The sequence below is a fragment of the Manis javanica genome, chromosome 9, assembly GCF_040802235.1.
Source record: "Manis javanica isolate MJ-LG chromosome 9, MJ_LKY, whole genome shotgun sequence".
Taxonomy (NCBI): domain Eukaryota; kingdom Metazoa; phylum Chordata; class Mammalia; order Pholidota; family Manidae; genus Manis; species Manis javanica.
In genome coordinates, this window is record NC_133164.1 from 27,725,805 (window position 1) to 27,739,259 (window position 13,455).

Here is a 13,455-nt window from a genome sequence, read left to right on the forward strand (position 1 = left end):
GTGTTTACAAAGATGGCCATGACACATGGAAATCTGGCTTTTCAGGATCGCCTGCAAATGTTCCGCAAGGCTGGGCTCCACTTCTCACTTGCTAACTGACAACTACAGCTGAGAAACAGCTGGGCACGGTGGACAGGGGATCACCCTGTGTTGGGTACAGTCGGCCTCCTTCAGTCATTTACATCTGCCTGGCCTCGGTGGGTCATGGAGCCTGTGATTCTTGATCTAGTATCTCCTCTCTTTATAAATAAGGAAACTGAAAAGCAGCAATTTAAATGAATTGTAGATAGTCAATCATGTAGATTATGATGGTCAGAATGGTGCATAAAAACCTCATCACTTGATCTTCAGACCAATTAAATCATTTGACTTTTGCTTTTTTCTCCTCTTTGGTCCCTGCCCAAAGTTCATATGCAAAGTAACAGCGAGATAAAGGAAACTGCACACAACCCTCATTTACTATAATTTTTAGGGTAGGAAATTACAAACGATTTAAAATTAAAGAGATGTTATCTAAGATAACAGGTATTCTTTGTAATGGTAAAACTAAAAGCATTCAGTGACCATACCAAACTCTGTTTATACACTAATTATAAATATATAAGTTTTATATATTTGTGTTTATATATTATATATTTATATATAATATAAATATATTAATATTTCAGGAAGAGAAATGTAGTTATTTGTATAACTGCCTTACCAAGCAAGTTGAGCATAAAAATCAAGGACACTTTAATATTAGTATCTTGGGATTGTAATAACCATTCATAGCAATGATAAAATGATGATGATTTTCTGTAAGTTTTCGTCAAGATTTATAGGATACTTTTAACTATCCCAGTATGTGGGTCCTCATGCTCAAATACTGAAAAGACAAAGAAGTCACAATATGTAATTCAGTACAAAACAAAAAATAGATGTTTATAAGTCTTACCTATTCAGGCTTTTGTTCATTTTGATGACATTATCTATTTCTTTACTTTTAGAAAAGAAAAAATGAATTTCACATTAGTATAAGCCTTCCCAGAGACAAGGAGCAGTTGTTAATAGTTAAAACAACTATTTCTGAGTTATCTGAAATACAACACTTGTCCCATCTTCATCATCTATGGAAATCCTAGTTATCTTTCAAGGTTCTCCTTAATATCTCATTCTCTAAGAAATATTTACCAGCCCTCCAGCTGAATAGAGCTCCCTAAATTTTTGGAACCCAAGCAGAATTTTGCTTTCTTGCATCTCCTTTAGGGTGTGTACTTTACCATTCTTTGTGTACACAGGTCTCATGTTAATACCCCTGGCTCCCCACACATATGTGTGTGTGCACACAGACACATGTGCCACTTAAAATTTAGAACTTTTTTACATTGGCTCCTCATCAGTCTTTATAATACAGTGCTTTTCACACAGTAAATGCTTAACACAGATTTTTAATCGACTCACCAAATAGGTACATTGACTATAGATTTTATCTTTGCACAATGCACTTGCACAAAGTGTCTATTGGAAAACACTGTTCATCAGTACATCCGGATTCTTTTTTGAATTTTACTCTGACCTCATTCCAGATTAACCAAATGTACTATCTTGTTTTCATATAACTTTCTGGGTGCTTCTTCAGGAGCAGTTTGTTTAAGCTAAGTCCCTGGGTTCCAGAATATCCCTTAGAACCACAGAGCTCAGCTCTCCCTCCCAAAAAGGCGCCTCGTGGAGCTCTTGTTCCTGTCTGCCCCTCTCAGCATGGGCTCTCTTCTACTTTTCTGCCCACCCTCTTTACCTTCATTTCTCCTGCCTTCCTTATCCACTTTTTCAGTTCTCAAATCTTGCTTTTCCTTTCTTTCTGCTCTAGATTCACACATTTCCCACACTTTCTCTGTGTTCCTCTATCTTTTGAGCCACCACTGTTGTTGAACAGGCGGCCAGGTAACTCAATAGTTACACAGTTACTAAGTCAAGGATACCTGGATTCCAGTCCAGGATTCACCACTTGTTAGTTGACAACTCTGGGTATTGTCTAACCTCTTGCTGCCTCAATTTCCCACCTGAAAAATAAGAATATGGATCGTACCCACCTCAGAAAAGAAATATCAGCCTAATGAGCATAAAGTGTTTAGCATGATGCCTGGCAAATCATAAACTCTCAACTGATTTTGGTGATTAAAATAAACAGTTCCCAGTTGATTCTAAATTTCTCATTTAATAAATGCTTGCTGCATTTATTTTGTACACTACATTTACAGACACCAAGACTTTCAGCTCAGAGTTAGAGTATAGTTACTGAGTCACTTGTGTGCTTTGATGTTGCCTGGCATAATATATCACCAGAATAGTGGACTGGGACAGTCCTCACTCAGACCCTAGAAACACAGCTAATGAACAGCCATCACACAGATGAATCCTTTCAAGCAATATTATGTATTGAATGGTAGGATTGAGGGCTGAGAATAAATATTGAAATACATAAGTTGCTAACCCTGACAAGAAATCGATTAAAGTTCTGTCTATTGTGTGGGACAAATATTATCCAGTCCTTAGACACAATTCCCCATTGGTATTTTTTGTTTGAAATTCTACCTCCCAACACTGAGGCTGCAGACCTATCTGTGTTCCCAGGGAAAGAGCAAACCTAAGAATCCTGGAAATTTAGCCCCAAACCTTACTGACTGGTGGGAGTCACAATGATGAGATTATCAGGATTTGAGGGTGCTCATGGTTATCACAAAAGAAATTAGCATAAATCATGAGAAGACACTCTGTGATAAATTAAATACAACAAAGATTGTATTCTGAATAAAGTAGCTGAGCTTTTAAAATGCCCTTCAGGTAATGAAAACTTCAGATATTAAGTTTCACCACTGCCTTTAAAATAAATTGAATGCTCTTAATCAGATACTCCACTTCATAAAGGAATATCACACAGAGCGGCTTGGATAAATAAAGCTATTTCTAGTCCCTAAGGATGGTCCACAGTAATGATATTCAAGCAATGTTGCTGCCACATACATTTCTCCTGGCCTCTACAAAGCAGCACCTTCTCCTTGCAAAGAACATGTAGCTGTGGAATCAGTGCCCCCTGACCAGACAGAGGGGTCATGGAAGTGCAACTAACTGCTGCTCTCATTGTCTGTGCTTGATTTATGCCAACCCATCACTTCCTGTCAGCATCCTTCACCTCTCTCTCCCTCAAACAACCTCACCCATCAAAACACTGTCCCATCCAGATCCCTACTAAAAACAAAATACTACCTCAAACAAAGATAAACAAATAAAATTAGAGATCTAGGTTATCTAGGTGAGAGAAGACTTGGAGAGGAACATTCAGGATACTTCCTAGAGTCCCTGCCTAGATTCTGAGCTCCTATTTTGTTTACAAATTTGCACAGAAGAGCTAAGCATCACCTCTGGATTTTTCTCCTTGGTCCTTCTGCCTGACACTGCAGTCCCTCAGAACACTCTTAGCATTGCTAAATTCTATTAGGCAAGGAAAATTTTTATAGGTAAGGGATTTCAACTATGAAATGTTTATACTCAAGGCTCACTGCTATTTAACCATACTTGGTTGGTTATATAAACACATTCTTTGCACAAAGCCTCATATCAAACTCTGCAAATGACATATGGTAAATAAGACAAAATACCTGCTCTAAGAGATTAAAGAGATAACAGAGATGAGACATTTATAGAAATGCCATGAAACAACACCAAATATGATTAGTTATTACAAAACTTTGAATAGTAGGGCTCTACTATCTTAGAGAGGCAGAATTCACATCTCACTGGGTCGCTCAGGAAAGACTTCACAGAGTAGATAATATTTTATCTGGATCTTGAAAAATAGGTAGTATTTGAATGGACTGATATGGTGGCCTTGAGGCCGGACAAGGCAGCCATGTCAATGGACTGTCATAAACAAAGGCCAAATACCTGGAAACCGTACAAAGGAAGTGGTTTAATTTGGTATTGCATGTAGGGTAAATGTAAGGGTGAAGTCAGAAATAACTCTGGAATGTTAGGCTAGAGTCAGGCCAACAAAGGCCTTGAATGAAGTTATCTGTAATTGAATGGAAAATGGGCAGCCAGTGGAGTGATGGTTCAAGCAGAATCTTGGGAAGAAAATTGGCAGTGATGATTAGTAATGGTCCAGAGATGGGAGAGACTGGAAGAGTGTAAGTAAGTCTGGAGAGTCACTCTAATAACTTATGATGGAATCCAAGAGGGTTTGAATTGTGGCGAGGCCATGTGGGGCATTTTAAACATTTAATTTAGACATGCCTGATATTATATCAAGGGGAGAAGATATGAGACAATGCAGAGTAACCCTGAAAGGTGAACTTTCCTGAATGAAAGAACAGAGAGAAGTCAGGAAATCGCTTGTGGGAAGGCAGTTGAACATGGCCTCGGACATTCTAAATGGAGCTGCTAAGGAGAAAGACAAGTAGGGATCTGGGCCAGCAACCTAAATACAGGAGTGGGGATTTGGAACAAGGTCAAAACCATCGACAGCTGAAGCAACTGGGATGTGTATAATCAGAAGACAAAGCAGCAGAAGGAGACGACCCATAAGTGTCAATGTCACCTATTTTTTAGGGACACTTATCTAGAGAGACTGATTCTTTTGTCTTTTAAATTACATATATCATAAATAGCACTGGAATTGACTTCATTTTTGGAACTTTTAAGGGTACGATTAAATATTTTTGAAACATAATGAGAAGAAAAACAGAAGCTCAAAAGCTCTGAGCTCTCACCCCTTGTCAGTTTTCTGAAGGGAAGTGGCCACCTTCACGATGTTCCCAAGATCCTGACTCCTTCAAACAATGAAAAATAAATACAAGTCAATGACAGTAGAGCTATCTTTGAAGTAGCTAAACTTTCTCATCTGTTTTCAGTGAAGAAAGCAATTTTCCATGTGCTGCTCAGTAATTACTGAGTTTAACTGAAGAACAAAACAGTTCTGTCATATCAGCTCGTGGCATGCACACACACACACGCACGCATCAGTCATTCCATCTGGGCACTGCCTCTGCCATCTAGCACTTCAGCAAAAAAACTACAGTTTCTCCTAAAGACTTGTATTGGCTGCTCCCAAGTTCTTAAAAAAGGATATGTAAATGAAAATACAATTAATGGTACAAGTAAACACAGACATATGTTCAGAAGTGTTTCCACCAGAGCCCAGGAGCATTAAGCTACATACCCAGAAAATTAAGTGATCCCTCACATGAGATGAAAGAATCTTCCTAGGCCACCAAAGGGAAAGAAAATACATTTTAAATTATAGGAGAGGTGGAACCACTGCCACATAGAGGGCTTGAATCCATGCTGGTCTCCCTCAATCTTGAGAAGGAATAATAGGAGAAGGTTTACCAGTTTCATAATATCTCATAGAGGCTTAATGGGGTTCCATGATAAAAAAAACTTCGTAGTCATGTAAGTTTGAGAGATGTAACTGACTTTTGGAGATTCAGAATATGTATATGAGTACACTGATGGTTCTGAAAAGTCCTGTGGTAGCGAATTCTATTTAACTGTATTTGCTAAATATGTTAGCCATTAAACCCTTCTTTTACAGAACATGCATTGACATCTTTTGGAACATGGGACACAATTTGGGAAATGCTGAGATAGTTTCACTTTAAGTTGTTAGGTACAAAGGAAACACGATTCTCTCCAAAGGTAAGGTATCCATGTGATGTATGTTTCAAACTGGGACTCTTCTGAGTCAAGAAAGATAATAAAAAGAAAAGAATGGAAGTTTTAAACTTGGAAAAATTGGTTTGTCATAATGGTTAAGATGGTTAATGGCTAAGATGATTAATGTTTAGGATTTTTACCACAATAACAAAAATTAGTTTATCATATCAATAGATCTATCAAATAGCATCGTTTAAAATTAATTTCAAAATAGTGGTTTTTATAAAAATGTATAGAAATAAAAATAAGATATATCCAAAACAAATACTAAACTAGATGGGGTGTGCAAGATAACAGACATAAATCAGGCATCAGTATGATTGTAAGCCTCTTCCTGACGATGCAGGTAGAGCTGGATGTGACCTTATTATACAGGTAATTCTAGGAAAGCTTTTATAGAACAAGTTCAATCAATTTACTGTATTCCACCTATTCATTTACACATCACTACCAACTATATCATAGACCTGTGACAAGCACTAGGAATAAAGAGGTGCTTTCTTGTCTTAAGGGATTGATTTTACTCTGTCATCATGTTCAGAAAATTTGGGTTATTTTCTTAATGTAAAGCTTAGAAAGGAAATAAAAGAATAAAATTCTTCAGGTATGTATAAAAGCATTTATTATCCACTATATTGAAGGCAGACAGAAAACTGATTTTGTCTATTTATTAATTGCTTTGTGTTTTTACGTGTTCTAATAAAGCAAACTTTATCACTTCTATAATTATATAGATACAGATCTTCATTCATATCTTATAATTCTTTCAGCAGATCTGTTGGTTTCTGTATATATACTTGGTTTAGGTGGACATATCTGCCTATATTTTTAAAGATAATATCTATTCGGTAAGAAAACACTTCCCTGTTAAATTTGAATTTCTAAGAAAACATTTACTTTCAGAAAGATCACAGTGTGTTAGAACAATAGTACTACTTGAGATAACAAACTTTAACTCTTGGTTGGCTAAAACTCAACCATCTCCTATTTGAAATTCTAAAATACAATACAGTTATTTTGTAATTTAGCCTGTCTCTTTTAATATATTTTTAACCACTGGATATATCTAGAAATATCTATTCTAAATATGTTCATGTTCATTTTGTTTAAGTCTCTAGTCATTAAGAAGGCATTTTTATACTTATCCCTATTAGTTAATGATATAATATTTTTAAATATTAGGAGTCTTTTTTAGTTATTAGGCATCAGAGGGATGAATTTTTTCTTAAAGACTTATCCCATTTGAATACTATCAAGAAATTTATTTTCAGAGCAGAAAATACATTTTTATATATCATCTCCGAAAAGATGGGAAATATTTTTACATTCCCAGTACACCTACTACATTGAAAATGACCACACTGAGTTGAGAGTTGACAGAATTAGATTTTATGTTAGGTTCTGTCACAATTTATAATACAATGCTTTTCTCTGCTCTTTCTCTAAAATCTGATTGACCTACTTACACAGTTTTGCTTATTCTTAAGAAACTATATTTAACTATTTTTTTTTACTCTTGAGGACATGTGTTAATTAACAGGAAACACTTCCCTTTCATATTCTTTCATTAAAATCAATCATCTTGCTGTGATTAAAGTAAAGTTGCTGGGCTTAAAATATGCAAGTTGTCCTAATTTTATTCTTAAGATCATTGGTGAAAGAAAGAAATTATAGTAGTAAAAATGGATTAGACCAATTCCCATGAAATTTAGTTTCTTTTGAATCTGTACAAGCTTATTGCTCTGAAGCTGCTGATTTCAGATTAGAATTTAGTTGATACTAATGCCAATTTATTTTAGCCCCCTTAAAAAAAAATCTTACTCAAATTAAGATTTAATTGCTCAATACTATAAAAGGAACAATAATGTAAGATAGAACACTGGAGAAGTTATTTTTATGAGTATAATTATAACCATTGCACAAAAGAAAAGTTATAAATCTAGTCTATATTTTTAATTAATTCAGTAAAGAAGTATTTTCTTGACTCATTAAAAAAATTATACTCTCAGCCTAACAATAAAATTTCAAAGATCCTGTGAAATGTTACTGAATACAAATTCAGCCTGGATTTTTAACTCAATAGGCTGAACACCTAATGCTACATAGCTCTGCCACTCAATTAGCATTTTCTAGCTGATGTTATTCTCTTATTGAAGGATAGTTCTAGAGTTATCTGACATGTTGTCAAAATCATCACCATCAAAAAGCAAAAATACAAAAGAATCAAAAGCAGGTAATCAAGTGGATCTTATGTAGTCAGTCTTCAGCGAGATACTCTTTTTTAAATTTCACAATAATGTATATGTGCAATGTATGTCTTGGAAAACAGTTGAAGATTATTAAACAGTTTAACAGGCACACATAGAAAGAGTTTCAGATCCCTAAATTTGTTTCTAATATTAATTAGAGAGTATCAGAGATTCAAAGTGGAAAAGCAAGTCTTTTTTTTTCTTGAATCAGAGACAATTGGAACACTTTTCAAATTTTGTGATAGTTTTGAAATAAATTACAAATTCCTCAGCTAAAACAAAACTAAAGAACTACACTAAGGTATTTCTAACATAAGGGAGGGTTTGAGCAGAAACACAAAGTTTCAAGAACGTCTTTCATCAGAAAATGTATCTCTTAATGGGAAATTGAACCAGGAGTAAATATAAACCATACATATATGTATATACACACACACACACATATATAGACACACACATACATAGTTTCTATTTGTATTATATATAATACATGCCAAATACATATATATACACATACACACACACATACACACACATTTATATAGAGTGTGGTTCCCTATATATTGACTCCTAATATGTAAACTAGGGAAGACTGAGCATCAATACTTCTTGGACATGAATACTCTTCAGTTTCTATCTTGAAGGTGTATACAATGGCCTTAACTGCTAAAGGCAAACATAAATACACATTTCTACTGGCAAATAAAATGAGGAAAGCTTTACAAGTGCTTCTTTAGGGAATATGCACACAAAACATACCCATGCTTTGCACAAAACAGGTCACAACTCATTTGCTTTCATTTCCCTTGAACGTCACCACTTTGGCAGAAATCTTACCTATTATCATGTCTTAGCTGGTTAGAAGATGAAATTGGAGAACTGGGCTTTGGAGGTACTGGAGGGTGAACAGTTGGTTCCCTTTAAAACAGAAAGCAGCAGTTCACTGTTCACCATGGAAACATGGTAAATTTTAGCATCTATTAACCAAATGCATTTATTGTGTATATGGAAATACATCATACATTTTACAACCCTCATGCATAGGAAAGGTCAGAATCTATGAAGCACTAAACTTTAAAGTCAAATATTTAAATCACAGATATTTGAAAATTCATTTAACCCTATGTGCTACTATATCTAACTATAGTTCGAAATATAATATATTCTTTAAACAGCTTAATATTTTTGCTAGACTATCTAGCTCAAGTTGTGACATATTAAGTCAGAAGCACAGAGTATAGTAAATGGTCCCTGGGAATTAACATATAAGCCTCTTTAGGAATGATTTCAACTATCAGGCTGCTACAGAAACAGCAAGAAAGCCCTCAAGATAAAGTTAGTTTGAAGCTCTTAACTAAATCTGATTTAAATACTGTCAGCACAGGCTGGTTTGATGCTAGCAAAGCAAATATATCCTGTTGGCCTAAACTTTCCAGCGAAGCCCCAAGGCTGCCTCTGTAATGGCATGATTTGATGGCCTAGGAACCAAAGGTGGGCAAATCTGTGTGTATTTTGGATGGAGTCAGCTCCTTAACCAGGGCATGTCACAGCCCCACCCCACCACTACCACCCCAAGGGTTCCTTGTTATCCTCAAGATAAATTCTAGACCTAGTAAAAGGACCTTGTGATCCCGACTCCGTGTGCCCCTCTAGCTTACACAGCATGCTGGGTGAGTGTGTAGCCTCTGGAGTCAGGATGCCTGAATTGCCAGCTGTGTGACAACGGGCTTACTAACCTGACTCCATTTCTTCACCTATAATAAACCCTCACATAGAATTGTTAGGGTATTATCAGGATTGAATGAAAGTATGCTTTTATTTAACAAATATTTAATGGTAGCTCTGTATGCACAAGGCACTCTACAAAGTGGGTAATTTACCTTTTCTCAAAAGGCTTTCAATACACAAATAAATATATGGCAGATGTTGAAAAATACTAGGAGAAAAATGAAACAGAGTAAGAGATTATAGAGTGATGGTGTAGGAGCACTGTCTTATGTAGAATGGCCAGGGAGCGTCTTTCTGAGTGGTGAAATTTGAGCCAAGAGGTGAGCCAAGAGGCCATCAGAGGAAGAGCACCTACATACGGGTATCAGCAGCCTGGCGATGGCCTCGGACATTTGAAACTGGATGAGATCACCAAGGGAGTGTACGTAGAAATGAAAGGAAGGTCAGGTGTTGAACTGGATCCTGCAATATGTAGAAGTCAAGTATATGAGAAGGAAACAGCGAAAGACTGAAGAGAAGTGGCCAAGGAGAACAGAGAAATATGAGGGTGTGGTAGCCAGGAAGTCAAGTGAGGAGAATGTCTCAAAAAGGGAGTAATTGGCCATGCCAGATGCTACTAACAGCTCCAATAAAACAAGGACTTGTATTACCATGGTTTTGGCCATATAGTGGTCATCAGTAACCCTGATGGGTGCAGTTTTCATGGAGCAATGGTGAAAAACCTTATAGGAGTAGATTTAAGAGAAAATGAGAAGTAGAGGCATTGACGTGTACATTTTGTTTAAGGCATTTTACAAAGAGGAAGGAAGAAAGAAATAGGCAGCTGCCTGAAGGTTGACAACTAGAGGATGTAGATACGATGGTGGGACTGAGCCAGGGAAGGGTTGAACTAAGTCTATCATTCAGCCGAGTGATTGCAAAAAGAGAATGACGTCAAGGAAGTGGAAGGGTATGCAAGGAATGATTACAAAGAGGAACTGGATCTGAGACATGGAGGGAAGTGAGGATATGAGGGGAGAGGGGCTACGAAAAGATGGTAGGATCAATGGATTGGTGGCTGTGGTGGGGATGCAGAATTTCTGTAATCAGAGGACTGGAGGGAGTGAGCTGTATACAGTAGATAGAGTTAGAAAATAGAAGTCAGAAAGCGAAAGCTGTGAAATTGAAATTTTGTAGTGTTTTGTGGTTACTTACAGGGACAAGATCTGAGGGTGGCTGCGATTGGATGAAGGACAAGATCATTAGAGAGGAGACCAATAAAATGAGAGGCCACGGTGGGGAAGGATCTGCTACATGGATCCATAAATCACCAAGTATCATGACAGACCTGGTATGTTTGTGAGAGACAGCGAGCCTGGTGCCAACGCCTTCAGCGAGGGAGGGTGAGTGACTCAGAGACCGCTGGGTGCCTCAAGACGGAGAGTCTAGGGAGGAGGAAGTTCTAAGTGATAGGGAGGAGTGATGAGAAGCAAACAGGATCCCTCTGTTTACTCCAGACCCCAAGATTCATGGGGTCAGAAGAAAAACAGCCCTCAGTGAGAGGAGGTTGCGGGAGCAGGGTCCTCTGGGAGAACCCAGCCCAGAGTTGGAGATCATTCAGTCAGAGACGGGACTGCTGAGTAGCGAGTGTGGATGATCATGGAGGACACACCCACGGAGCTCCTAGGGACGGGTTTGAGAGGCTAGGATGCCACTGGCTGGGTCAGGGTCAGTGAAGCACAGAGCTCCGTAGATGGTCCAGGTGACAGGAAATGATCTCAAAGGGATTCCCACAGGGATCCATAGCCCCAGGGATGGAAGATGTGATGGAATTAGTCCTGAAGATTTCTCAGCAGAGCATGGTAGTGAGTCTCTTGGGAATGGGCAGTGGAGCAACAGGTATGGAGCACGGTGGGTCTCCTGGCCCCTGTGTTGATGGTGGCCTTGAAGCCAGCAGAAGGGCATGCAAAGCGTTAGAGCACTGCCTGACTCACTGTAAATGCTCAGTCAGTGTCCAGGGCTGCAGTTATTGTTTCCACCCTAAATGAACCCAAGGCTGTAGCTATGCCAAGTCACCTGCACTCCCTGGGCCCACTGCACCATATTCTCTCCTCTCTGCCATACCTTCTCCCTTTCACCTAGATTCTTCCTTCCTGCCCTTCCGACTTTGGCTTGGGCATTACTGTCTCTAGTGGTACCCAAAACTGTTCTGTAAACGTCCCTGTCTCTCCCCACAGCACACCATCTTCCTAGCATGCATCACACTGCTCTGGATTACAAGTATTCCTTTCCTGTCTCCAGACTGGACTGAAACTCCTAAAAAGATAGCTATATTCCAAGTACTATGATTATGTATGCTGTTGGTGCCCAATAAAGATGTGTTGAAAGAGGATTGGCTGAAATTTTATTTGGTGAGGATGGAAATAGGTAAAGAAGCTGTTCCTTAGGAGAAGTTTATTGTTGATTCCCACTACTGAATACCTAGTAGGTGCCTGGTGCTCAGAATAATTATTGTGTTACTCCTGGAAGAACAAATTATATGAGAATAGCCTCTCCATCCTAGCTTAGATTTAAATTTTGCAATTAGATATTATTTTATTTATAGTGCCATCATCTTCTCTTCTCACTAAATATCACGATGTTGTCGACAATGCAATATCACTCAAGTGATAAAGTATCTTTAGTGTATCTGTGTGGATTAGCTGATTATATACTTTTCTTCCAGGAGTAGGGGAAAGGTATAAGAAGGTGGTCAGTCATGGGTCTCTCTGCACAGGGCAATGATGTCTGAGAACAGTTAGGAGAGAGGTAATAGATGGAACAGAAAATTATAAAAGGGGAAATAGGATTGTGCCAAACTTGGCTTATGCCAGAATCACACTGATGAAAAGTTAAAATTTCTTTCAATTTAGAGTGGCTAGGCTCAGAGAAGGGGTAAACACTGACTGGGTGTGTCTGGGAGGCAGAAATGGGTAGAGCAGTAGATCCAGGTACACAGTGTTGGGGGAGTATCTGGGAAAGAAACAGTAGATGGGATGTGCAGTTGTGAAGATCAAGAAAAGCCAAGAAGTGATTTATTTCTGCAGGAGCTGTGTCTATGCCCCTATTGGGCTGGGGCCAGGCAACGCCACACTGCCTTCAGTTCGTCACAAAGGAGCTTCATTTGCATCGCTGCCAGGACAGCCACAGATGACAGAAACCGAGGCCCTGGGTAAGTCATTCATGCTGTGCCAGGAACTCAGTGTGACGTCAAGTAGGGGGATTAAAATGCAAGAGCGAGGCAGGAAACTGTGGCAGGGAATGTTTTGAAGAGAAGGAAAGGAGACATTCATGTGGAATGATGCTGTTTGAATACCACTTTGAGATGGGATGTTCAAGCTTGGATAAATTGACCCTGGCTTTGCCCTCTGTCTTTCTCTCAACCCCACAAGACCTTTTCAGGATCAGTGCCACCACATTAGTGGCTATAATTGTAAAGAACAACTTTGGGGAATAAAAAGGCAGCTTTCACAAGAAACACATGAAAACTTGAGATAGCAGCCCTAAGACCAGAGCTAATAGAAATAACACTATAACGCTGTTTAAATTGCTTCATTTTCATGTGCTACTGCGAAGATCACTTCTGTTCATTATCTCTTTTTTGGATCACACACTTGGCTCTGTAACTTCTCCTCAAAACTGCCTTGGGGAAGGAACATTTCTATTACTCCAGCACCAGTCTAAATTGAAACAAAAATAATTGGCTCTAATATATAATTGTAAGTTTTGTTTTCACTTTCCATTGTGCTTAGCTTTTGTATCCCAC

General features: G+C 38.2%; 1 protein-coding gene across 8 annotated transcripts in view; it reads right to left on the reverse strand.

Annotated features, from left to right (window-relative positions):
* SCEL (sciellin) overlaps positions 1 to 13,455 on the reverse strand; it is a 93,380-nt gene that overhangs the window by 42,625 nt on the left and 37,300 nt on the right. For all 8 annotated transcript variants that reach the window (XM_073212473.1, XM_073212472.1, XM_073212471.1 and 5 more), the window contains 3 exons: positions 8,781 to 8,861; positions 4,749 to 4,808; positions 938 to 982 (listed from right to left, as the gene is read on the reverse strand). In XM_073212473.1, the coding sequence (XP_073068574.1) occupies positions 938 to 982; positions 4,749 to 4,808; positions 8,781 to 8,861 (186 nt within the window). The remainder of the gene's footprint in view (positions 1 to 937; positions 983 to 4,748; positions 4,809 to 8,780; positions 8,862 to 13,455) is intronic.